This window comes from Falco cherrug, chromosome 5 (genome assembly GCF_023634085.1).
Source record: "Falco cherrug isolate bFalChe1 chromosome 5, bFalChe1.pri, whole genome shotgun sequence".
In the NCBI taxonomy this organism is placed as follows: domain Eukaryota; kingdom Metazoa; phylum Chordata; class Aves; order Falconiformes; family Falconidae; genus Falco; species Falco cherrug.
In genome coordinates, this window is record NC_073701.1 from 15,445,706 (window position 1) to 15,473,114 (window position 27,409).

The 27,409-nt window shown below is 42.0% G+C and overlaps 1 protein-coding gene across 4 annotated transcripts; it reads right to left on the reverse strand.

The window, feature by feature from the left end:
• Positions 1 to 829: 829 nt before the first annotated feature.
• PARVG (parvin gamma) lies at positions 830 to 27,194 on the reverse strand. Of its 4 annotated transcripts, XM_014287032.3 has the most exons (14): positions 27,072 to 27,186; positions 26,573 to 26,821; positions 19,935 to 20,036; positions 19,287 to 19,351; positions 15,902 to 16,022; positions 14,707 to 14,847; positions 14,169 to 14,284; positions 12,151 to 12,206; positions 11,201 to 11,223; positions 9,234 to 9,295; positions 9,058 to 9,126; positions 7,784 to 7,885; positions 3,929 to 4,001; positions 830 to 1,977 (listed from the first exon to the last, which is right to left on the reverse strand). In XM_014287032.3, exons 2-14 carry the CDS (start codon positions 26,700 to 26,702, stop codon positions 1,898 to 1,900), a joined length of 1,140 nt encoding a protein of 379 aa, XP_014142507.2. In that variant the 5' UTR covers positions 26,703 to 26,821; positions 27,072 to 27,186; the 3' UTR covers positions 830 to 1,897. The 4 variants fall into 4 exon arrangements, with proteins under 4 accessions (XP_014142507.2, XP_027653277.2, XP_005433757.3 ...); XM_027797476.2 differs by lacking the exon at positions 26,573 to 26,821 and having other exon boundaries at positions 27,072 to 27,194; XM_005433700.4 differs by lacking the exon at positions 27,072 to 27,186 and having other exon boundaries at positions 15,902 to 16,004; positions 26,573 to 26,807.
• Positions 27,195 to 27,409: the final 215 nt, after the last annotated feature.

The following is a 27,409-nucleotide window of genomic DNA, read 5'->3' on the forward strand; positions in this document are numbered from 1 at the left end:
TTTCCTTGAGCAGTAATAACCATCTACCCAGGACAGCACCAGCTAATCCCCCACCACTGAGTCTTTCATAGCTTCTGGGTTATACCTAAAGTCACACACTGGAAGTGACTTCTGGTCCCAGCATGGGGGAAGAGATTCAGGTTGGCTTCCTAGGTGGAAAAGGCCACGGTGCTACCATATCACCACCAAACGCCCTCCTGCCCCGCGTCCCTGCTCTCCACAAGCCACATCCCAGTTTTACCTGCTCAATAACTATTTATTCTACCATCCACTTGCCATGTTACAGCAACAGCAGCCAGGATCTGTGAAGCAAGAACAAATTTCTCAAGTCTCCCAGTCAACTGTTAGAAGCCCATTAAGGAACAAAGCAAGATACCTACGGAGACTTGCATGTGAGAAAACAAGTATTCTCTGCTTAAATCATTCAAAACAGCACACATAACTAACATCTGCTAGGGAAGCAGCTGATTTTCTTGTAGCTCATTGGCACCACACATTGGATTTTTCTCTGTAAAAACATAACGAGGTAATTATTCGTGCAAAAAGGATTAGGCTCAGGGCAGTTTGCAGACCTCTTTCCTCCAGCAGCTGTGCTATATTACCATTTTCAAAGGCAGGACTTGAAGACTTATCGGCATTGCTATCTAAGGACCTTTCTTAGGCTGCGTGATCCAGAGGTAGACACAACAAATTCTCATCTGTAAATGTCAGCACTTGCACTAGGCGAGCTTTGGTTTTCCGTAAACACACAGATGGAGGATCAGATCAGAGATCAAATGTCAGAGTCTCCAACGACAGGAAATTAAATCAGTTTAAATGGAAGGCAAAATATCATCAAAACCTCTCTTTTTTTTTTAATTAGATCTCAAGCTTTATGCAACACAAACATGACATAATTTTAAGGTTAAGGGAGTAGACTGAGGGCTTGAAGGAGTTCTGACTTAAAACCACTGAGAAAGACCAAGGGTGACAGGTAACACAGAGAGCAGCTAGCCTCACTGCATCCAGAGGGAGCTGCTGGGATGCCTGGGGACAGTCGCTGGACTGACTAATCCAGCTAGGAGAGTGTCAGAGGAGTTTGAGAGTCCCCACAGCACAAGTATGTTGTCAGAAGTAGCAGAAGGCGAGAGCTTCACTACTCCCGTTCACGATGGGCTCTGCTTCTACCAGCTGCAGAGGAAGCCAGTATCTAACCACCTCCTATCGGAGAGAAAGCACTCATGTTAGTCATTCCTACAACACAGCTGACACAGGAATTAGCATTCCCACCAGTCTGACATCACATTAGTGCTGCAACAGGCTGGAGCTGACCACAGTTTGGCATTAGCTTAGCAAGGAATAAGGGCATCTTTCTACAGCTGTGCCGGAGATCCCTCTGCCACTGCAGTCTCATGCCAGCATGTCGTTCTGAGTCCCTTTTCCATATTCGAGCAGGCAGATGGTGAAAATTTTATCATGCACTTGATGTGTTCAGATTTCATTTGTGCTGCCTATTCATTTGGTGTCCAATCCATATCCTTTTGTCTGACGACAGCTGGCTGCCTGTCTAAAGAAGGTTTTGAATGCCATCTCCCCAGAGATGCCAAGGTGGGTCTTTCACCACTCTGGTTTTCAGAGTGACTTAGAAGTAGGAAAGCGGGGAGGTTGCAATAACAGCTTCCCAATTCACCTCCAGACACATACTTACAGTGACTCAGTCTGTATATGTGAAACATTGCATGAGTACATGCTTGCATATACAATGTTAATACAGCAAGTGTCAAACACAAGTGCAAGCACATAAACAGTAGCAAATAGAGCTGGGAATCCAAAAATCAGACCATGACATGGTAGGAGAAAAAAAAAACCCAAAACCAAAACCAACAAAAAACCCCGCCAAAGCTCTTGGCCTTGCTCTTCATGTTTCTTTGGTCTTGTATTTGGAATACAAGCAATACAGAATCCGCATTGTAGTCTTCACATCTCCATTCACAATATCTGTGGATACACAAACCAGAAACAACAAAACCAGATGGGAAGTATTAGCAATCCCTGGAATAGAAAGAGACTGCAACTGCCAAAGATAATCTTCCACCTTTCCCCAATTATAATGTAAACTTAGACAATCTATTTGTTACAAGAAGCAAAACAGCAACTACAGAGCTAGAAAAAGTATTTATTCATTAAATTAACTTAAGGAAAAGGTACTTTCACGCACTATCTTGCTGGAAGACAGGATAAAAAATGCAGAGTAAGAAATAATTCTTCACTAGCAGAGAACAGAGTAGACAATTCAATAGGACTTTAAAGCTTTAGGTTTGTTATGATTCTTCTGTGGCAGGAATCATGATGGGAATTACCTGACGCTTTTTTTTTTTTTTTTGGTTATAACATTTCCATCACACTTGGCTGCCATTGACTGTTTTCTTTTTTCCAATTACTTTTCAGCTTCTGTGTTCTTGGCTAAACAAATTCCTCTTGTATTTTTAATAATTGTAATGGAAGAGGGTAACGGGTAACTGATTGAGAGGGTTTTACTGTTCTTACAGTGCTGTAAATCACTGAGAAAAAGACTAATAATGAAACACTAGTAAATGAGATCCTTAAACGCTCTAAATAGTGTAACCGTACTAAGTACCCCTAAATCATATTAAATTCAATCACTAGCTGAAGATTTTCCCAGTGAAGCTAAAGGAACTGCGGATGCTGGCACCAATATTTCTTACGCTGATCAACTCTGTGTTTGAGGCAGTGCAGAACAGCCAGAGGGAAGGAAAGAAAGCATGGGTTTATCTCCTTTCATACAAAAGGTGGATCTCAGCATGGAGACCTGAGCTCATGCAGATTACTCTTTTCAAAGTTAACATAAATAGCTTTCCAAACTCCTAGCTCTATGTAATATGGCAAAAAGCCCGCAATTTGTGAATGCCTGTTTTATGCAAACTGCCAACATTACCAAAGCATTAGTGGAAAAAGGAAAACCAATGAAAGCCCTAAATTCTAGCTTTCCCTCTCCATGATGTTATGTACTAAACACATGCGCCTACTTGCTTAAATAACTAACGGGAAGAGATAATGCTTTGTATTCTTAATAAAGATTTGACTGCCTTATTGAACAACAAACTTTTGAGCTTGATAGAGGAATGATGGGGTGAGGTTATGTACCCAGCAAGAGGTCAGGTTAAGCAGTCAACAGCACCACCCACTAGTGTAACCACATCCTGCATGCCACCAGGAGCTGGTCAAAAAATTTTCTGTGGAGCATTTTTTAAAATTGGAAAATTGCACTCAAAGGAAACTTTTTTTTTTTTTTTTTTTTTTTTTGTGGTGGGGCAAGAGAAAGGAACATGCATGTACATTAACTCAGCAATTATTCACTTGGATGTAGGAGATCAAGATTCAGCTTCCACATCTGAACTTGGCAGAATAGCAACTTAAAGGCTATGAATTTCACATTCAGGAGACTGACCCACCAGCTTTTCTGGGTTTGAATAGAGTGGTAGAGTGGCCGGTGTTTCTGATTTTCAGGACATATTCTGAAAGGTATCTTCCCACACGAAACAAGCTTGGTTTTAACACAGTGAAACTTCTTACGAGAAAGGAAAAGAGCTTTCCCTCCAGCTCAGCCGCTCTAATTTTCCTAGGAGCTACTTCTATATTAAATCTTTAACAAACAGTTAAACTGACTTACTAAACAGTTTAAGTTTAGCATGAACTTACTAAAGTTAAAACAATCCAGCCTTTTTAGTATAGACATAAAGATTGTTCAAGACAATTCTCAGCTTTATTACTATTCATTCCGAATGAGGACCTATGGGGCAGCCATATTAATGAAATGTCTCGGTGTCACCCTGAAGAGCCTACTTTCCTCAATTACTCTAATTTTTGCTAAGCTAGGATAAAAGCAATTCTAATTCTATTCCAGGCAAGTTTGCATGCCATGACTCACCTTCAGAGTTCACAGAAAAATTCAGAAGACCTCCATCTGCCAGCAAGTCTAGTGCAAGGTTAACATTGTGAAGCTGTTAATGAGACAGTAAGAGAAATCAATATAGCAGAAAATATTTTCCACCCAATGGGGCAGTGGCCAGGAGATTTTTAAAAGTATTTCTCTAGTAGTTGAAGATACCGATTCATAAATACGTACTCATATTCATCTCCTTAGTTTTGATGGAGTGCTCTACCAATTTTCATGAATAACTGGATGTAAAATCCATCTCCAACAAAACTTATCCCATGAGGTGGGCTGAAGAATCCATTTATTTAAAAATAGACTTTGCACGTGAAAGTCATGTTAATGGATGTTTCCATGGCGAAAATAGAATAGATTCGTAACTGGATCTAATAGATGCATGGAATTTGTTTCTTTTTTTTTTTTTTTAAACAATGCCCATATGCTTACCACATATGGAACAAAAAGTACATAAGGAGAAAGTTCTCTATATTTCATTCAGAATTACAAAGATTGGAAACCTTCCTGTCAGCTATATTTGTGAGCTAGAAGTTTATGTTTTAAGATAGAAAGATGTCTATACACAGTAACAGTAGTGATGATATCCTTAATATTACTCATGAGAAATTAAGTACACGTCTATGAATGAAAGCTGGGGGTTATTTTCTCATTTTTCCTCACTGCTTTTTCTAGCCTTTTCCCACATAAAAGCAGCATCACATGCATATGCAGTAGTCATGAATGATTTTTTAAAAGTAATATAACATCTCATTACTAGCTTCTAACAGCTTAAGGGCAGTTGTTTACTTGGCTGGTAATTAGGCAGCTCCCTTCCTCTAATGAAGTAACAAGACCTGAATGAATGTCAAATCATCTCTTTGTACATTCTTTAGGCCACCGAGCAATTTATGCTTTGGGAGGCGCATCATAACTGCTGCCATGCTATTCCCTATTATCTTCTGACAATAAGCACAGGAGTCCCCCATGCATAAGCCACGCAAAAGCTATGTTCTTTGAAGTGAAGCAATAGATTTATGTTTCACCTGTTTCTCTGGTTTACAAGTAACAGAGACTGACAGTTTGGATTCAGGCTTATTTTCTTACTTTGACAGTCAGCAGCCAGGAGAGCTTAAGCTCACACAGACCTACACATTTCTGATCAGAATGAATAAATCAAATGTTTCCTTAATGAACCAGCACAGGCAAAAGGGGCACATTTCCCCTTCTGTAATGCATATGAGATTTGCAAGGAACAGTAACATGCAAATTCCAAAATAAATTTTCAGACAGAAATACTGATAATTACCAAAGAAAGGCAACCTAGAAAAATAAGTTGTTTCATCCAGCTGCACTTCCAGACTCATAAGAGCTGGACAGTTGTCTAGGATTTACGGCTGGACAGAGGTGAGGATGTTTTGGGGTATTACAGCTCTGGGCCTGTTTTGGCAAAACTACAGAGTTCACAGGTTTGATAAACTACAGAGGCCCTCTATCATCATCATCATCTTCATCTCCTGACTGCACAAAGTTTATCCCTAATTTCAACCTGACCTATTTTGAGATTATATTCTTTGCCCCAAAATACACACCTTCCTATACACACAAGCACCCAGATGAACTTTCTTTATAGCCACTCGTAAACCTCATGGGTTTTGGTTTTTTTTTTTGTTTTTTGGTTTGTTTTTTTTGGGGGGGTAATAAATGCCAAAAAACCCTGCAACAAATCTACCCACTCAGTGTTGTCTGCTTGCACCTGTAGATGGGTCATCTCCTGAATATCTGCTCCTGTTTTCCTCACCCTTCTCATCCCTCTAAAATGGGCTCCTGCCCTCCCTGTTTCTTGTTTCTATTTCCTCCTCAATATCACTGCTTCCATCCCAATTTCCCCTCCTTGTGATTCAGGAACTTTCTGTACCAGCTTTGAGCCACAAGCTTTCAGCTTGAATGAAAGGTGATGCACTGCACCGATCAGAACAGTGCATGTGGTTGTCACCATTTTCATAAGACAAATGATGTGTTTTAAGTCTCAGCAAAGGTTACATTTTCATACTTTACTGTACCAATTAATGTCTAAAATGACAGGGAGTTAGAAAGCACAGGGGAATTGAAAGACATATTTTATGTACAAATGACAGTTGAACTATGGTCGCTCAATATTTTTAGTTATATTGTCATCCCGCTTTTCATCTTGTAACAAACATCAGAGCAGAAACAAATGGTAAATACCACTTTGGCAAACTGTTCAATAATAAGCCCAGTACCTGGAAGTAACTTTGCTAAAATGAAATCACTAGGATGCAGAGAATTGTACTGAACCAGTACCCAACCCATTATATTCTTCTCTGAGGCCAGTGACCAACCAGCACATGCAGAGTAAGAACTAGAAAGTCTGAGCTCTGATTTGTACCTGAAATGTAGGGGTATCTAATTTCTTGAAAGAAATCTGTGAGGCTTGAATAGGGCTGATTCAACAAGGAAAAGGTTTTCTATGAAATTTTAAATTAAAAAAAATATATTCATTGATTTCCTCTAAATAAAGTTAATGGAAATGTTAAAAATGTATTTCCAAGTCAATGGTCCAGAACAAATAATTTTGAAAACTGAGTGGAGGAGGAGAAAAGGAAAAAAATACATGCAAGGAAATGCTTTGATTTTGTTTGATTCAATCCTTCAACACTGGATTTTCCCTATTTTTGGATTTCTAAAAGTTTGCATTTTCCTAATACTTTAAACAGTCACCAACTGACAGTAATGCTTTTTTGACAAAATTTGAACCTAGGTCTTAATTCTGCTTTTAAATGTTTTAATGAAAAGCTCCACAGAGGTATTTATTAATTAATATGGGACCTCTGAGGATTTTCATTACAAATAAGTATTGCCCAGAGAGAATAACTGCAGTGAGGCTGGGAATCAGACAAAAGCCTCATCTGTGCAGGGAAGCTGTAATGCAAACCACGCCAGAGGAGAGATTCCCTTCTCAGGCAGCTCTGAAGCAAAATGGATCTGACATATTTCACCTTCAGAGACCTGACTGAATATAACCCAGGAAAAACAGCTAGAGTTTCAAGATTTTCAGAGCTGTTCAGTGACCCAAATGACAAATCGCCACCCACATCAGAGACAGTTTGAAAATATCTCAAATACCTCAAAATATATGAACATTCTAGATCTGTGGAGGAGGCATTTACACCAGCAGCCCAGCACACACTATATTCTAGCTGATGACACCTTTTTCTTTTAAAGCACTGATGAAATCTGCCTGGTGCAGGTTAAAAAAGGAATCAGGCAAGTCTGGCTGGGTAGGTTACAGCCTTAGGGCTGTAGCCTTGAGAGAGGAAAGGATGTAAATTCTCAAGGGCTTCCTAAGCACAGAGGGAGCCTTCAAAATGTTCTGGTCATGTCTTGATTAAGGTATATTTTTAGAACAGCATAAGGAAACCTATAGGGATCCAGTTCTGCTATGCAAGGGGTGTCCTCCATGTAAAAATGTTGTTTGCAGGACAAATTTGTAGGAGATAGCATACCAATTCCCAACCACACCTTCGTATCCCAGTTCCCCACCAAAATATCTCTGTATTCAGAAGGATGTATATGCCAAATAAATGCAAGTAACAATAGTTTGCCTCCCATGAGACAACTAATTTTGAAGAGGACACCAACCTGTTCCAAGGTATTTTAACAGCACCAAGCGTGTGCATTTGTCCTGTCCCAAACCACTATCCTGCAACACTGCATGCATAGGACTTCACACACAGCCACAGCAGTTAAAGCAAGAGGCAGAGCTCTTCACTGACATATGGAAGCATTAAATACACAAGTCTCAAGCTCTGAAGTAATTAAATAACAACCTACCATCTCCGTGGTGCTGGCTGGAGTCAGGAAAAAATTCCTTAAGTTCAGAAAGTAACCCTCCAGTTGTCCAATTAACAGAAGTAAGATAACTCCATCTGCAAACTAGATGACAAATGATCTGAATATATATTATACACTGGCTTTTAGTAGATTTCATCAATAAACGGCATTTTAGCAATAAATGAATCTAAATGGTACTCTGAGGGAACTGAGTCATTAGGCTGTCTGCTTGCCAATCTCTTCCACAGCGAACTTCATATTTAGTTAAATAAGGCTCCCAAGTTCATATTAGTGAAAATATGACACTGTAAAAGGACAGCTATTAAAACAAACTATTCCAGATGTGGAGAGACTTCAGATGACCACAAGCGACAGAGGCGTAACTACAAATAAAAGAAAATTGTGCCTAGTGCCTGAGATTTACAACAGAACACTTGCGAAACTTCCTTTCTCACAGCTGCCCACTAGGAAAACCCAGAAGAGCACCGCAGCACAGCTCCACTTTTCATCTGCATGGTATAAATCGCAGGGACTGCCACTGCACCAAGGTTTTGAATGCTTAGAGCAAAGCAAGAACTGTGGGCTGATTTCTGCATACGTGTCTGCAGAAGTAGGGAATGAGAAAGCCACGAGGGATGGCCCCAAGCTCATTTCCCATCGCTCATTCACTCCCCAGAGAGGCATGAGAGGATGCTGTGGCTCCCCGGCTCTGCAGGAGCTGCTGTCTGCCCTCCCCAGAGGCAGCAGAGGAGGACAGCGGAGGTGTGGTTGTGCCTCTCTTCACCAGCACCCAGGGACCTGATCCTGAGGTACCTAATGAGCACTTCTTTTGCAATTTCATGGACTTTAAAAAAGCTCAGTGTTCAGAGGATGGGACTTTGAAATGTAATGAAAATTAGGCCTTCCTACCGTGAAGCAAATCTACCATTAAAAGTCACTGAGCACCAGTAATCAACTTGACTTTCAGTTTAATTGTCAGAGAACCTTTATTTCCATACTGACAGAAAGAGCATCCACAAGAGTTGGGCAAATTCCGAAAGTTACTCCCTGTAGCATTACAGGGGCAGCACCGAATACGAAGCTGTATTTTTTTCATTACTTATTAGCTTCAGAAACTTCAGAGATTGAAGCCTAGTATCTTAACCTGAAGCTAGAAATAATTGTTACATTGCCAAGTTTAAATTACTACAACAAAAAGGAGTAATCCTAATGGTGAGGGAAAACAGTCAAACGGCTGACAAAACATGGTTAACATGTAGCTTAGAGCAGGCTACCTGAGATTCGATGTCTTTCACATTTAATCCTAATTTTCCAACATGCTGGTTGACAAATTGCAAAAATACCTAAAGAAAACAGAAGAGGAGGAGAGGGTAGAAGAAACTTTTTCCAGTGAAATCATGAATTATGTTTTAACTTACAAATTTTGATGTCTACTAAAGAAGTAAATTACCTTTTTTACAGCATCCAGTTTATCTGGAGCACGGCTAAATAATTCATCAAAGGCATCATCTTCTGTATCAAAACAATTCAAATAATACTAATTAAATGTTAACTGTCAGATCAGAGGTTTAAAGTGGCTCCAGAAGGAGAAAGGTGTTCACACCTTATAAGCCAGGGAGGAAGAAAGTTGTAGGGAGACAAGGAAAAATCCTGCTTTTGTATTTATCAGAAGACAGGGTTAGAGGCTTCCCTTCAACCTAACTCCAAGAAAACAACTTACTTCATTCAGGTCCATAATTTTAGTCTGTAGAGGTTCTCAAGATTTGTGCTGCCACCAGTATGAGCAATGACTGAGTTTTGCATCTCTACAGTTTATCTCTTTTCAGTTATGTTTTTTTAACCCTGAACCTCTAGGTTAAAATACTGTAAGCAGAGAAGAGCAGCTGTATATTTTACTGCTCTCCCTCAACAGAAACATCAGTTACATCACATTTGCAGAAAAACCACCCCCTTCCTTTAAAAAAAACCAAACACAAACTAGATATTGGGTTTGAAGACACTGCCCTTCCTCTGAAAACTCACAAACCTCAAAAATGACCAGTGCTGCCACCCAGTTTAAAGGCAGGCATGAGCTGGTGCCAGCAGCACTCCACCAGACAACTAGCATGAGTTTAAAGATTTCCAGGGAAATGAGATTCATTGAAGTCCCTGTGAACACCCACCCTTCACGTCCATTTTCTGCCCAGGTTTAGCAAAAGCAGGACACATATCCTCCCAGTAACCTGGCCACAGGACTGCTCTGGTTCAAGCAATGAACAGAAGCATTTGAAACACCCTTCAAAATGACGGGCACTCTAGCAGTGTAACTAAATAGAGAACCAGTTTCTGTGGTGCAGGAAAGCAAAGGCAGCTTTGCTTAAGGAAGATTCCTCCTCAAAGCCAGTGACAAATATGCCTCCACTCCAGAAGGGAGGTTTCTCCATTCTCCCTGTTAGGGTGTTGCTGCAGGAGCAAAGTCAGGGAATAGGTGAATCCATCAAAATCACTGAGGGACAATGGTCTTGCAAGCTAGAGAGCCCTCTTCCGAAGCCATGCTTTAGGACTCCTCTCTTTGTTAAGCAAGCTGTGTCGAAAACAGAGTGCATTTTGCAGATTTCTCTTCCCAGCAGAATCAGCCCACTGGAAGAAACACCTAATTACAGGGGGGGGTATTTTGGTTGTTTATTGGTGTGGTTTTTCTCCCGCACAATTTCAGCCCACATTAGAGACCACTCAGTGGAATAAATGATAAATATGTATTAAATGATACAGTTTGCACCTCTGCAAAGAATGAAAACACTAACATAAGGGGCACAGCAGAGAATTAAAATGGTTGCCCTGATTCACTGGGGATGCAATGTGCTCCTTTGCAGTAGCGAAAAGCAGCTCACACGGAAGCCTAAGCAGTGCCCAGACCTTCTCCAGGCTCTGCATACATGGACATTTTTCACCTCAAGTATTTCATAGCCCTTAAAAATCCTATGGGCAAAAACTCTGGACACATTGGTTTTACTGCACTGCCGTCCATAACTGAGTGCAAGTAGATTTCAAAACCTCATTTGCAAACTGCAGAAAGGAAACTATGTTGAAACTGGTAGCAACAAGAATGAGGTCAATGCATAAATCCAAGACATACTTTGCCCCTAGCCAGGTCTTCTCTGTTGGGTCATCAACCCACTGTTTCATTTCTTGTCTCATGTCCCATCTGCTGCCTGTAGTCCATGGGCTAAGTGGCCACCCAATTTCCAAACTATATTATGTTGATACAAACAGACATTAACAGGAAATGTTTGGAGAAAAACACTAGGAGAAATCCATGAATCACCATTAAATCTGGTGGGAGCACACAGATTTTATCATGAGGTAAAAATGGTTCAGAATGTGGTGTATAACAGCACAAAATGGTGAAACACTGAACTTGGCAATGCCAGTACTTACTTGACTGCACTTCTAAACTCTCCCTAGAATTGTAATAAAAAGCAAAAATTAGAAAAAGCATTCAGCAGAACTAATCTTATTCACAAGCAAAGCTTATCTAGGCCATCAGCTATTTTGTAAAGCAGGAGACAATACAAAGTGCCATTAACGTTCCATCAGAATAACTCTCCAACAGACATTTTTAAGTACTCTGTATATTTGCCCAGGCTCTTGGAAGTATATGAGATTTTAAATTGGCCCACAGACCAACAAACATTTATTTTATAAGCGCAATCCAAAATATCCTCTTCCAATAAGCTGCTCATGATATTAGAGTTTGAAGATGCTCTAGTGTATTAAAGATAAAGTAGGAAAATCTGTTTCTAGTTCTTGGAATAATGTCCATATTTTCTCAGTATACAAATGGTATCCTACTACTAACCTCCTTTAGTAATGACTACTTCACACGCTCAGCAAGCTCAAACCTTTCTTTCACAGCATAATCAGAAAACAACTGCCCCCTTTCTCTGCTCAAACCTTTCTTTCACAGCATAATCAGAAAACAACTGCCCCCTTTCTCTTTATTTAATAATACAATAGCAACAAATTAAAAGTAGATTTAAACCACTATGGCTTTAGAAAATTTCCAGTTTAGTCTGGGACAGGTAAATTTACGGTACTGGATTTGTATTATTATATTTGTTACTATATTTCATGGCAATAAAAAACACTAGGCCTCAGAAATAATCATGCACATTATTTTAGAGAAGTTCATATAAAAAGCATTATACTATAATACTAAATCTGAAGAGAAAAAAAAAGAAATCAGAGAAACAGTTTGCATGCATACGCATGTCTGGGTTTACACTTGTTGTCATCATCATGATACCAGCTATTTTTTCTAAGGGGGAAACACCCACAATATTTCTTTTCTGATTGACAGTGTAAAAAGCAGATATATCCCCTCTTACTTGTTTTCTGTGATGTATTCCACCGCATTTGCTGTCTTTAATCCTCTGGAGGTGTTCTGTTGAAAGGACAATAAATATTTTTGGGTTTGTCACACAGAAAAAAAATACCCATAAGCATTAGTAAGTCTTTCATGACCTGTTTGCTGCCTTAAATGACTACCAGAGGGCATTTATTCAAGAAGTCCAGTGCAACTAGTACAGGCACTTTGAGAGATTGTGGCTCCCCTCTGCTCTCTTCAGTCTTCCAGCAGAAGCTGGGTACTTCCCGTCAGAGGAAGCCAAAGGAGAAGCACGTGGTCCCTCAGCTGGTGAAGTTTGGAGGCTGGCATGTTCACCTGGATTCCTGATGATGCATCAAGCTGCTTTGGGCAGGCAGCAATCTCCTTGTGCACCTCACTGCACTAAGGACACTTCAGTTTTGTAGCACTGGAGGTGGTCACCTCTGCCTTATAACAACCACATGCCGTGGCCTGCCATTGATGAATGCCCCCTGGCCCCGACAGAGGACTTAAGATGTCAATTCTTAGTATTTCTGAAGCTAATTGGGATCTTTGCTGATGTCCTTTTATTTTTTTCCTCTATGCAGATCTTAGTACCCCACATAGCATCAAAATAAAAAGTGCTTCAGCCCAGCTGACAGCCCGAAGAGGCAGGAGAGGCTGGGCATGCCTGCTGCTTCACATGGGTACACGGAAATGTGTCAGCACAGGAGCATCCTTGGTGTTTGCCGCCCTGTCCTCTCAGGCAGTGAAATACGTCCTCTGTTTACGCACTTCAACTCCTTTGGGTCAGCTCGTGGCCAAGGAGCACACCCAGCCCCGCCGGGGCCGCGGCAGGCCCTTCCTGCAGGCATGCGTCGCAGGAGGGCTAGGCCTTCCCTGGCCTCCCTGGGCTGCTCCAGCACTTCCCCCTTCGGAGCACTGCCTTCGCGGGCTCTCCTCACTTTTGACCTAATGACTACCGTTGCCACCAGAGGCATTGATTCCTCCTCCAGGGAACCAGCTCACTACCATAACCCATTACCCCTCTTGCTCCTCCTCTCCCTCCCAGGGTTAACAGCCCTTCCTTTCTGATGCTGCAATTTCACAGATAATCACTCCCAATTTCTGTGCACCTGAGGCAGGGCGGCCCCGTAAGGCACCAGATGGAGGGCTGCTTCCCTCAGAGCGTGGGTCTGATCAGTGACAAGTCCAATGCACAGGCTGGGCTCCCCTTAGATACCAGAGGGAACACTCCCCTGCTGAAGTGCCCAGCTGGGATGGGGCCACAACTGCTACCTTTGCAGAACCCAGCAGCTACCTTTGAAGCTTCAGAAGAAGCTTCTGGGGGACGCTTAAACCTCCTAAAGTGGCACACATAGCTCGAGGGCACGCTTTGTTTCAGTTCCAGTTATGATCCTCCAAAGAGGGAAGAGCACTAGATAATGCCATACAGACCGCGTGCTGGGCCCCCAACACCACTGCACTGCAAACCCTCTGTTAAAACTGTAACACGGTGGTACTAATTTTTGCAATTATATCCCAAGCTGCATGATATTTGATGTTCTCCTAAAGTCCCATAGTTGACTGTAAGAAACAAAACAGAGGAGGAAAGCATCGGCTTGTAGAGCAAAATACCAAAACGTGACCTCAATGGAAGGGGGTAAAAACTCCCTTCCCCTAAAGAAATAAACCCTCAGCATTAAGCCAGTATCATGGTTTATGAGTACAGGCTTCTATTTCAAAACACTTAAAGACAGTGACAGCAGAATTTCTTCTTTGTCCTCTTTACAGACTTCGGACCATTCCTTTTTTTTGATCAAGGAGAAAAAACAGCATAGTGGTTCTGCCCTTTCCTACCCTGAACTGAGAACAACATGGTAGTCTAGTTCAGCAAACTCAGAAATTAAAAGGCACAGTTCATAGAAAATACTTGAATCTCCTTCACAGCTGCACACACATTTCTCCTGAATTCTAAGCAAATTAGTCTCATCAAAGCTCTTTAAGATCTACTGTAACAAATACTGAAACTATAATTACCTCAATGGTGATTGTTTCCACTTGAACATTTGGAGGCATGGCCAGGCTGGGTTTGAAGTGCTTTGCCATTGCAACCAGAAGATGCAGTGTGCTCAGTAAGTCCTTTGTCAAGATAGCTATTCCATGTAAAGAAAAAAAACCAATGTTTAGTGTGCAAAACTGAGTAAACCTCACTCATATCATAAATTCTCCCTATGCAGAGGATTCCAAAGTTATGGAGGACCATAATACAGGTGGGACATCAGATTGGGGTTTATATAATATCACAATTCAGCAATACCGCACCTTAAAAGTCCTATTTGTGAGACATACACATGGACACTGAGGGTTTTTAAGTGGTCCACAAGCCATACAACTTAAAGGATGCAGCTTGCATGACTCAGTCAGGGTCAGATATTCCCGTCTCACTTTTGATCCAACTAGTAATTGAAAACAGGTTGCTTAATTACTGTTCTGGTACCCCTTTGCCTCATAACCGCCTTATAGCAGAGGAGGCTCTGTGATGGACAGTTTTCTCCAATTTCACTTCTGCACCTACATTCCACACTCCATTTCAGCTGACTTTCTTCCAGTTGCAAACACTTAGCCACAGCTTCCAGAATCACAGAGAGTTTCTGTCGCTGTTTTTTTTCTGTTAACGCGATCTTGTCAACATCCAGCTTGAGAGATCCTAGGTTTTCTTTGACAGAGAGTCCATAGGAAGAAGAAAGATGTATTTTAACATCACCACAGGAAAAATAAACCAGAAATATAAAATGACAGCAAAGCACACAAAGTCTTGTTTTAAATGTTCAGTAACACTTAACAGCTTCCACAGGCCCACATCCCACAGCTGTATGCCCTGTTAAAATCCTGTGCTCTCCGAAAGCCTCAGTAAAATGAGTGAAGCTCTGAAAAGGGGAGAGGAAAAAAAGTCATTCCTTGCAGCAGCATCCCCCAACCCTAGCACTCCACACTCCTACTTTTCCTAGTGGAAGCTACAGGAATCCAGTGAGTGAATCTTTCATGTAGGTAGTGTACAAAGGTAGTATCAACTCACATATATAGAAGAAATGCCAGCTCATTGCTCAGGGATGTAAACTACGAAAATAAGCCGATCCTGTTCATGCTACTGGCCTCAGCCTTGGTGAAAAGGAGATATGATTTGAAAGACGTCCCCAGAGAGAGTGAGAAAGGGGAAAAAAAGTGAAGCAGGGACAGGAGAGATGGAGAAATAGAAATAGACTAACAGGCTGTTCCAAGAGGTCGTATCTTTATGCAAGCATGTTGTTGCCTAGAGAGCCTCTTAGACTTTCGTCAGTTTCAGCCCAGTGCTTTAGACCTAGAACATTTATTTTTTTTTAAAGCAGGAAAACATATAAATGATAGTGCTGATTCCATTCAATGTTTCTGGTAGCATCACAAGTCACCTTTGTGCTCCTGCCTTATGAAGCACTCCTTACTTTCAAAGGCACTGTAATTTCACACTTCAAAGTTACCTTATTATTATGTTAACTAGCAGGTAAAAAGACTTTCTTAGAAGAAATATAATTATATGAAAACAATAGCAGATCATCAGGCATTTGTTGTTCAGAATTGCTGTTTTCACAGATAGTACACAATGTAGTGCTTTCTCCCTTAGTGAGAAACAAGACTCCAGCAGATCACTGCTATTGCGATTTGTGGGGTTTATTCTCTGATCTGGAAGTTTCTCCATGATGTGTTTGCAAGCTAAACTCCAAGCAGTAGCTTACCCAAAAGATGATGAAGTACCAGCCCGTCATACAGATCCTCTTCCAGACTTTTAACTACTATGTGTTCCTCTTTCAGGGTTGTGTTAATCCAGTCAATCAGTAACTGTGGAGGAAAAAGCAGCTGGCAATTACATTATTGCTGTTTAGACAGCAGAGGACTCAGTGCTATGTTCTATTTCACCTTTCTCTTTAGTCCCTTATTTCACATCTTTGTTTGCTTTCAACCTCCACTTCCTTTGTGCTTTTTGGTTCTTTTTTAAAGGGAAGTTAAGCATCAGTTAGTTCTCCCTAATTTTCAAGTGAGATAGACATCTTACAAGTTATATTCCTATGAATTTTCTAGAAATAGTTATACAGATGGAGACAGATCTTATTCCTGCTTCCATCAGGGAAAAGCCTGCAGAGTACACTCCCCAATCCCTGCCTTCATTAGACATCACAAAATTCACACAAATACAGTAGTCAGAAATGGTTTGTAAGAAAAGAGGCTTCACTCATTCTGTTGGTTGTCTCTCAATCATCCATGTTACTAGCACTCCCCCTCTTTCTCTCATATTTTTGTTTTCTTTTTCATTCTGTAAATTTGTACTAATCTATCTCCAAAAACCTTCTTTTTTGGTAAAAAAAAAAAAGGGCATTTTGTTTATTTTGCTTTCTTATGTGGCAGTCTTCCCATTGTCCTTTCCAATATTCTTCCTGCCTTTGCAAGGGCAAGCTGCTCAGGAAGCCATGGGCTCGGCTACAACTGGAAAGGAACCACATTCCCAGTTACATCCCTTGGTCCTGCACCCCTTTCTTGAACACCACGCTCCTGAGGCCAAAGGAGCTCTTCAGCGCTTCCCCAACCATGTGCTTTATCCACATCTGTTGACAGAAAGGGAAGATGACCTGCTGAAGCAGAACTGAAAACCAGTAGCCCCCACTGGCTGTTAGCAAGAACCTCTTGAAAGAGGGATGGGTATTGCTTGTATTGCTATTATTGCTACACAAGCGAGTGTCTGGAGTTTGTTTTATGCATAATATCCTTCTCACTTTCTGTAAACAGAGGAGAAAATTCGTAGCAGATCCCTGTAAGTTAGCCAACATTAACAGAAATGTAAAAAGCAGTATGGAAAAAAAAGGTTATCTCTGAGATGCTTGAAACTGCACAAGAGACAGAAGTGCCTGGTGCCAGGACTTGCATGAACTGAGAAGCTGTCAAAGTGTTTGCAATATACTTCCTCAGCTAAGAAGTAACAAGAATTTTCTGGAGCAGAAAGCTGTGCTCCTCAGCTAATGCTTGCATGTGAAGAACTGGCGAAGCTTTAGGTGTGAGAGAGACAGAACGGTACCCCAAACATCACAGTACAACTAGATGGAAGTCAGAAAAGGCAAAGCACTGCTGAGTACAGAGCTATGAGATCCCTTGTTTGCTATCTCAGCTCTAAACAGCCACATCCACAGCCTACAGGGTACACAACTCTGCTTTCAGTCCAGTTGTTGAGCAGAGCGCTGTGTCTAAAAATGAGTAAACAGGGAAAGGAGAAAAGGAATACTTCAAGAAGCTTGCTACCGGCTTCCAAATGTAACCATCTTCTATCTTACAAGCAATTCAATATTTATAGTAACTACGGTGAGCCATTTCACATTTCTTATTTTCCTAAAGCCACCTCAAAATGAAAATGTAGTGGAACACAGTCTTTCTCCCAAGCGAGTTTCTTTGCTTCCCTTAAAGATACCTCTTTGTCCCTGGCTCCATCCCAGTCTCTTCTCTAGAGGAGCCATGAACTGTTTAGATTAAGGTGGCAATCGGTGCCGTCAATGGGCACCCAGAGGATTGCCTCCCCTGGGACCTGCTTTCCACCTCCTCCTCATCCAAAGAAGAACATTTTTTCAGGAGTCTCTGATGGAAAATGGATTGAGCACTGAAGCTCACAGAATTCTCCATAAACAGGAAAGCTCTTCATTTTTGGCAGCACAGAAAGAACAAATTCAGTGTCTCTGTAGACAATATAATTGCATTTTGCAGCACCACCTTTCAAATTTTCTCTTTTGTATAAAAACATTGTGAAAAATTAAGTCTTTTAGATCAAATGTGCTAAAAACTTTAAGAAAACGTAACTAGAAACATGCGTATTTCTGGATTTATGAATGCCATATAACACACCCATCAGCACGAAGCCTAAGCTGGCTTTTATAATATTTATAAGAGTTTTAGTATCTCCATAATGCAAGAAGTGCTGGTCTTATAAGAGACATGCCACTTTTCTTCCAGGAAATTTCAGTATGCTAGCCTTCCCCTGAGCTGTGCCATTACAGAAACGCAGTGACTGAATGCACAGGGAAGATTTTCAAAATTACTTAGAAATAAAGTACTTTCCCATGAAATAGGATTCATCATTCACAGCTACCTCAAGCAGATGATGTACTATACAAAAACCTTGTACCATACTTAAAAGCTTTTCCCCAAATTCTTGGTGACTGGTGTACCTTTCATCCCTTTTCCCTCTGCTCTGTGCTATCCCCCTCGGGCTGCATCACAGCTGAGCCAGCTACCACTGGAGGTAGAAGACAAGACCAGAAGACCATTGATGATCAGCTCGGCAATCCCAAAACTTGTTAGCATGGGATCAGGGCAGCAAACCTGCACGTACCCAAACACACGTTTTTAGTCACAGCAAATGCTGATGTGGGTTTGCTTTCAGTCATGATCATTCCAGCTGACTTCCAATTGCTATTACACCATCATTACAATGAAGTAGCAACTGGGTGTAGAGGAATGAAGCTGGGTTAATTAACATTGATAACACAGCTGTGGGCTGGCTTGGGGGTGTTGGCAATGTAGATAAGGTGCAGCTGTGGCTGGTTCTGTTAGGGGGCTGGGCAGCCAGCGAAGAGGGAGCAGCCAAGGAAGAGAGAGAGAGGAAGAAGCAAGAGAAGAGGGAGCGGGCCCTGGATGAGGTGAGACTAGAAGGCAGCAGAGGGACGGGCACGAAGAGTATGTTGATACGAGATGGTAAAAGACCTTGTTCCAGCTTAATAATTTTGAGAGTGCTGTGACAGCTGGGTACTTCTGGCATGGCTCATCCACATGTCCCAAGTTAGGAGAGGTATCATAGTAGTGTTTAAACCTACGCTCCACTTTACACACAGCAGTGACCACCCTTGGGTGATGCAGGCATTTGAACCTGGGTCCTGTGTGGCCCCAGCCATCCTAGCACCATGCTTAAGCAAAAGCTCTGGTTTACTTGTGTGGAGCCCACATGCCAAAAGCAGAGCTCATCCCACCCCTAGACAGTGGGGAACTGGGGCCAAAGAGCTGGGTAATTTACAGGGATGAACATTATCACAACAGGTTAAAACAGCTTGAGGTGAGGGTTAAACAATACAGTAAAAGAAATGGTACCAGTTTTAATTCTTCCAATTTAGTATTGTGGCTTGAGGTCGGTTTTATGAGTTTCTTCTTCTCGCCTATGAAAGGAAGCAAACAAGATTCATTACAATTATCAGATACGATGTGGATAATACAAGTTTGCTGTAAAGTCTGCCATCAGTTTAATATTACCCAATATCATATTGCCATATGTAGAAACATTATCATTTTTTATTTTAGCTGATTCCTTATGAGCAAGAAAATGGTATATCACGCTATTAATGCTACTGTTGGAAATTATGCTTCTATGTAATTCAAATCAGTAAGATCTAGGTGGACAGTTCTGGAAATAAGAAAACAAATGTGGTCAGCTGGAAAAGACCTTTAAGATCATTGAGCTTAACTGTTAACCTAACGCTGCCAAGTCTACCACTAAACCATGTCCTTAAGTGAAATTTAAATTTCAGTTAAAGAACCAGCTAGAATTTGCGTTGTTTCTTCATTATCTGCCTCTAGAGAGTCAGCAGCCAAATTACACACACAGAGTTTAGTCGCTGCTGATAAAACCACGGGACTTCTGCTGAAAAAAAAATACACAATTCATTTGTACTGCACATTTTCTGCTTGGTTTTTCAGGTCATTCTTTGGACCTTTTTCTGTTCTGGTTCATAAAGTACATACCTTGAGCAATGGCATTCTCAGCTAGGAACTGATTAAGCGCAGCAGGCTGTGTAAGCACATTTAAAGAGGCTGGATCCATTGCCTTTTCTCGCTCCTGGTAAACTGGTAAAAAATATGGGGGGAAAAGGAACATGAATAACAGCATGTAAAGATCAAAATCAGTGCTAAGAAAAAAACAAACCCAAGGGATTTTTTTTCAGTTACGATTTCATGACTGGTAGATTGCTTTTTTGAAAAAATCTGAAAATGTATTTAAATCTGTGTAAAGAAAAAGTAATTTAAAAGAACTTTCCTTTTTTTTTTCTGTTAATCATCAAAATATAAGAAAGAAGCCCTGAAGTACTAAAATTTGCCTTAATTCCATCTAATTCCATCTGAATTAGATTAGTAAAATCCTATTTCAACTGAAATGAAAAAGCTTTCAGTTTCTAACTACCAATGGGTATCTGCTACAAAAATGACCATTACTTAAGTAGTATTAAATCCAGAATACAGCAGTTAAATTACTGAGACAAGCTTATAAATATAAGGAGTTTCTTTTATTGCTGGTATAGCTTAGGGGAAACAATGTCATGATTCTGGGTAGATAATCCCATCTCACGTTAGATTAAGTTGCATGGCTTCTTGAAGATTTCTTTATTTTAAACACAGATTGGAGAATGACTTTCTTTCCCAACCTAGATGTCCTCAAATGAAAGCAGAATCACAATACCAATACAGCAGTGAAAATACCTTGTCAACAAACACAAAACTATGGGCAAGATTTTCCAAAGCAGCTAGGAGTTGTGTTGGAGGACAGCAGAAGTCAGAGAAAGGAATGGGGTTATCAGAGCTGGGTGGCGAGGCTGCATAGCCATCCATACACATGGTCCTACCACACATCCAGCTGAAGTTCATTTCTATCACCAGCTATCATCTATGAATAAGAGGCAATGGTATCCCCCCAATCTTCTAGAAGCCATAACTCAAACCACAGTGCAAGCAGAGATGAGTCTGATTTTCTAACCATGGGTGTGTAAGGCTGTGCCATGCTGCCTACACAGAGAACACAAGAGATAGAGCCAGGCTCTACAGGCAGCCTACATGGTAGGAAATATTTAAAGTGCTTGCTTTTGCAATCTTAAAAGTTCACGTACAGGTTTTTCAGTCAAGTCCACAAGACTCAAATAATTAGGATGCTTTAGCCTGGCAAAGACTAAAACTCAATAAAAAAGTTACAGATAGTAGAATCTGAATACATTCTTTTACAAACTGTACTAAAGAATCATAGAATCATTTAGGTTGGAAAAGACCTTAAAGATCATCAAGTCCAACTGCAAACATAACATGGCCAAGTCCACCACTAAACCATGTCCCTAAGCACCACATCTACTCATCTTTTAAATACCTCCAGGGATGGTGACTCAACCATTTCCCTGGGCATCCTGTTCCAACACTTGATGACCTTTTCTGTGAAGATTTTTTTTCCTAATACCCAATCTAAACCTCCCCTGACACAACTAGAGGCCATTTCCTCTCGTCCTATCACTTGTTACTTGGGATAAGGTACTGACTCCCACCTTACCACAACCTCCTTTCAGGTAGTTGTAGAGAGCAATAAGGTCCCCCCCTGAGTCTCCTTTTCCCCAGACTAAACAGCCCCAATTCCCTCAGCTGCTCCTTGTAAGCCTGGTGCTCCAGACCCTTCGCCACCTTCACTGCCAGTCTGTGGACACGCTCCAGCATCTCAGTGTCCTTCCTACAGTGAGGGGCCCAGAACTGAACACAGGATTTGAGGTGCAGCTGCACCAGTGCCCAGTACAGGAAGACAATCACCCCCTTGTCCTGCTGGCCATGCTGTTCCAGATACAAGCCAGGATGCTGTTGGCCTTCTTGGCCACCTGGGCACACAGCTGGCTCATGTTCAGCTGGCTGTTAACCAGCACCCCCAGGTCATTTTCCACTAGGCAGCTTTGCAGCCACTCTTCCCCAAGCCTGTAGCAGCGCTGCGTGGGGTTGTAATGACCCAAGGGCAGGACCCAGCACTTGGCCTTGTTGAATCGCGTAGAGTTGTCCTTGACCCATAAACCAGCCTATCCAGATCCCTCTGTAAAGCCTTCCTACCCTCAAGCAGATCTACACTCCTGTCCAACTTGGTGTCATCTGCAACTTACCAAGAGTGCACTCGATCACAGAATCGCGACTGGCCTGTAGTTCCCTGGGTCTGTCTTAATTCCTCTTTTTAAAAATGGGGGTCATGTTTCCCCTTTTCCAATCAGTGGGAATTTCACCTGACTGCCACAACTTCTCAAATATGATGGATAGTGACTTAGTCACTTCATGTGCCAGTTCTCTCAGGACCCACAGATGCATCCCACCAGGTCCTGTGGACTTGTGCACCTTCAGGTTCCTTAGATGTTCCTGAACCTGATCTTTCCCTACAGTGGGCAGTCCTTCGTTTTCCCAGTCTCTGTCTTCATTTTCTACAACTTGGGATTTGTGGCTGGAGCACTTGCAGTGAAGGCCAAAGCAAAAAAAAATTGTAGTATACCTCAGCATTCTCCATATCCTGGGTAACCAGGTCTCCCATTTCCTTCTGGAGAGGGCTGACATTTTTGCCCCTCCTCCTTTTATCACCGATGCAACTATGGAAGCTTTTCTTGTTGCCCCTGACATCCCTGGCCAGATTTAATTCTGTCAGGGCTTTAGCTTTGCTAACCTGATCCCTAGCTGCTCAGACAATTTCTCTGTATGCCCCCCAGGCCACCTGCCCTCATGTCCACCCTCTGTGGGCTTCCTTTTTGTGTTTGACAGACCCTCTCATCCAGATCATCGATAAAGATATCAAACAGAACTGGCCCCAGTACTGAGCCCTGGGGAACACCACCTGTGACCAGCCACCAACTGATTTAACTCCATTCACCACAACCCTTTGGGCCTGGCCATCCAGCCATGCAAGTAGTAAGATGGCTCTTTATTAAACCAAACGTATAATGATTTAAGTGCAAGAAATCAGAGTTATATACTGCAACTGTACAAATAAAATTGTTGGCTGCAGAGGTGAAGGGAACTATGGAAGGATCATGGCTCTGAGCCCTGGACAATCATGGCAGCATATGGTTTGTGTCACAGTAATATCTGTACTAGCATGAGTAAGAGATCTCATCTTTCCCAACAGTCCTAAAATATAAAAAAGCCAGAGCAAAGACGACAATATAATGACCAGGAAGACTTTTTACACTCCTCTGAATCATCAAACCCCAGCTGCTGCTGAGCGCAGGATACCTGGCACAACAGCCTGCTGCTCTGCTCTCTAATTGGGAGTGCTGCCCGTTAGTGGATGGAAAATGCTCTCCCTTCTCTCTGAAGCTCAGTGCTGCAGGGTCGCTGAAGGAGAGGGGAGGCTTCTTCTAACAGAAACCAAGGAGATGCCCCGTGTTAAGGGTTCACACAGGAGAGGGCTCCTGCTCCCTACCCAAGACACCCATACTAGGAGCCTTGTCTCTCAAGGTTCCCTGTGTAATGAGTGGACATGGCACCTTTAAAGAACAATCCACAGTATTTAAACAAGGATCTAGCCCTGGCTTGCATTTTTCAGTTACCACCTCCATTCTGCTACCAAAGAGACAGCCTCAGCTGCTCCGCAGGTGCCTGAAGTGAGATGCTATGATGACCCAGCCCTGTAAGTACAGTGGAGCGAGGCAGTTGCTGCAAACACTGTTGCACACTGCCCACGGAAGACCTCCAAAGTGACATTTTCCTCTCCTTAATAGCTTTATACACACCAAACAGCATGGTGCAGCTCTGCAAGCTCGCTCTCACATATTTATTAAAGGCTCCAGTCAAAGTGCATTACGAACACATATTTTAACACAGATTTTGTCAAGCCAAGAATATTGGTAGAAAATAGCTACTGGATGCTTTTGCACATCAGTCTGGTAAAATGAATTAGGTACAAAAATCCCAGCAAGCCACTAGGGGAAAGGGTCACAAGAGAATTAGTTTAATTATGGTGGCTGCAAAACTGAATTCTGTCTCTAAAAAGATGCTCGGTAAAATAAGGTAGGAGAAATTGAGTCATTTAGTGCCTAAGGAACAACTGAACGGAGATAAGACTCCCAAAATGAAATTAACAGAGAGAGGAAAGTTTAATACAGAGCAACCTAAGGACAACTGACTTTCAAAGTAGGTTTCTGACAGCTGTTATAGCTGTTATTCCTTGGGATGTCCTGCTCAGAAGTCTTCTGTAGTCATCTGCGTACACCACAACTTACACTAACTCAGCCTTGCTGCAATACTCAACTTGTGTATCTCTTACTTCCTTCGACTGCTTACACATCAAAGTAATGTACTGCCTGCTGCATGCTTGATCTCCGGCCAAGGAACCCAAACATCAGAAGCCACTTTCTAACATTTGGAAGCCTGTAAGAAAAAGCCTGAAATTAAGAATTTGCAATAGTATAAGTTCATATCCTCTAAAGCTTCAGTCCTGTGTCCTAGAGTGTTAAAATTGCTATACAGGGTAAGACGAGCTTGCCTAGTATCCAGTCCCATACAGCACCCAAAAAGCAGAAGATTACAGGGAAAAAAGAACCAAACCAAACCCAAACCAACCCCTCCAAAAAAAAAAAAAAAAAAAAAAAAACAATGGAGCAAGCATATACAGGTACTTCCCTGAAACATTTCAACAGCTTACAAATCAGCCTTCCTAAATCAAAACCAGCGTCCTGTTTAATTAGAAGCTATCAACACATTTACTTCCCCTTCACCTCTTGAATATGTGTACCTCCCACCACTCAAGAGGAGGTGAGGAGCATGGCTTCCCCTTGCCTGAAGCACCACCTCCTGCTGCCTGCTCTGACCTGCCACCTGCCAGCTTCCCCTGAAGCTCCCCACTACGCACAGTGCAAAGAGAACCAACTGATTCACATTCTTCATGTCACCGTGTTACTACTCCATGTTACTACTGTATTACCATCCTACACCCTCAACAGTCATCTCTTTCCAAAACTGAGCAAGTACAGCCTACATCTTAGTTGCCCTTCACAGGGAAACCACTCCACAGTACCTTCGAGCATCCTGGTTGCCATTTTCTGAACTCTCTCCAGCATATCACAGCTTGTTGAAGTGCTGGGAACCAGACCTGCCCAGATTTAGAGAGGAGCACTGCAGCATTCACAATGTTGTTCTCCATTCCTCTCCCCCTACTCCCTATTGCTGTTTGCTATTTTGATCGCCACCACATGCCGAGCTGACACTAACGGAACTACCTATTATATCCCTGAGATCTTATTTCTAAATAGCAACACATCACTCTGAGCCCATCATTCATCTGCAGAGCTAGCATTGTTTTTTCCCCCCTCATGTGTTTCACATCACACTTATTGACACCGATTTCCCACAGAGAAATTTCCCATTTCCCATTTCAGAGCCTGAGAACCGCAGTTCCTTGACAATTAATAGACTCATTGCTTTTTATACTAATCATTAGCATTCGTGAGCAGTCCCTCATGTCGCAAGCTGCATTTCTGTGAGGCTTGGTCCTAGACAGCAGCCTTTCAAAGAATAAACTACTGCAGAAACAACATAAAATGGAACATGACTTGGTTTGGACACCTTCCTGGGGTTAGCTGTTTAACAAGAAATAGGAAGGGGTGCAAGACTCTGTTCTCACACACAAACTTCCACATTTGCTGCAACCAGCCTCTGCATCCATCGTTCAAATTTGCTATTCGGAGCTGTGACTGACATGCCGGTTTTTCCAGCCTCCAGCACAGATCAGTACTTGGAGAAGAGATCATTGTAGGAGACAACTGCTTGAATACTGATTCATTTTGCGATGACATTTCTAAATAAAATTGAGGTTTAATTATTGACTATTCAAATGAAATGGCATAATTTGGTCCTTCAGTCCCTGAGAACATCATAGATGTACAGGCTTGTGTGTTTTGAAGTCAAGAGGCATTTTTTTCTCCTGCGCCACCTGCTGAGGCAGCCAAGAAGTTAAGACTTCTTAGGTCGAGAGGTAGACTATTGCACAATGTTGCAAAGCTACAGCTATCAATAAAAGAGCAAATTCCCTAGTTGGGTCAGATCAGCTCACTTTTCCTCCACGAGTCTTCACACAGTCTGGCTCCCACAAATCCCTGATGTATGATAAAAAGCATTAACGAGCCACCAGTGGTCTCCGGCATACAAACTAGCTGTAGACTATACACAAGGTACTTACCAATGTTACCGAATTGTTTCAACTGTTTATTTCCTGTTTGAAAAGACAAAAGCTCTACTCCGCATTAGCTCAAGCACACTTCCTAGGCGCAGTTGACTAAATAGATCACACAAATGAGGGAACGAAACCCAACTGGGAATGTTGATGTTAATAGTGATAGTTCTGCCTTTGGAAAACCAGAATTAAATAAATAAATAAATAAATAGAAAGAGAATATGGACTGCGTGCCCAATTTAAAACTTCCTTTTACTTCCTTGTTTAGTACCAGACCTTTCAAGCACCATTTTTGCTCATTAGCATCAGAAGAGGTGCCATCGTAGCAAGAACAATCCACAGGAACACAGAAAGTCTTACAGTTAAAAAAAAAAAAAAACAAACAAAAAACCACGCATTAAAAAGCACCCAAAAGAGTCCCTTTTCCCAAACTTACTATTCTCTCCTTCAGCAATTTTCCGAAAGCTCTTCCAAGACCTTCTCACAGCAGGTGCGATGAAATTTGTGGGGAGAGGGGACGGACCCCCAGGCTCGGCGCGTCCTGCGCCAAAGCTGCAGCCTCCCATGCAGCACGACGCACCCCGAGTATGCAAGGGGGAAGTTGTGCCGCGCGATACTGGCTTAAAAACGAAACCACAGTCGTATCCGGAACTTAATTGTCTATGTGCTTGGTCCCTGCTGGAGACTAAAATAAACAGAAATACAAATGCAGGAAACATGCAACCCTGCAATTCCTTAAATACCAGAAAGCGTTAGAAAGACACGCTCATTCCTCCATGGTACTGCATGGCATGACTGCTTGCTAGTCTGCGGCTGGGGTGACTCCCAGTGCACTTTTTCTTTGCATAAACAGCCAAAATCGTCATGCTATATTACACCTTTTACCCATGGTCCTTTGAGCATTTCATAAAGCAGATCAGCACTACTCTACTTACCTGGTAGAAGGAGAAACCTAGGCACAAGGAGATCAACTCATTTGTCCTTAGAGAGCAGATTAGCCACACCAAGGCCCAACACGCTCATCTGACACAAGTGTCATCTCCACTAGGCAGTGCTGCTGCTCTTCCTCCCCTTTCCCATCACTGATTAAAAAGGGAAAGCTCCCTACAGCAACCACTTCCCCCGGACATTTGCTTCAGGTACCAGTTGCATGTGTTAACTCTTCTGGAAAGCAAAAGTAACTCTGCAGTCCTCCATGAAACCCCTGAATGACACAGTAGACAGCCACACTAACTAAGATGGTCCGGTTTAGCACTGCTAAGAGACTGACTCC

Coding starts and splice junctions, on each gene's coding strand:
- PARVG (XM_014287032.3), bottom strand. CDS start 26,702: ATGGGAGGCTGCAGCTTTGGCGCAGGACGCGCCGAGCCTGGGGGTCCG. Junction 14,848..15,901: donor GGTACTTCATCATCTTTTGG/GTAAGCTACTGC, acceptor TCTCTGTCAAAG/AAAACCTAGGATCTCTCAAG. Junction 1,978..3,928: donor TTTTTCTGTGAACTCTGAAG/GTGAGTCATGGC, acceptor GTGTATCCACAG/ATATTGTGAATGGAGATGTG.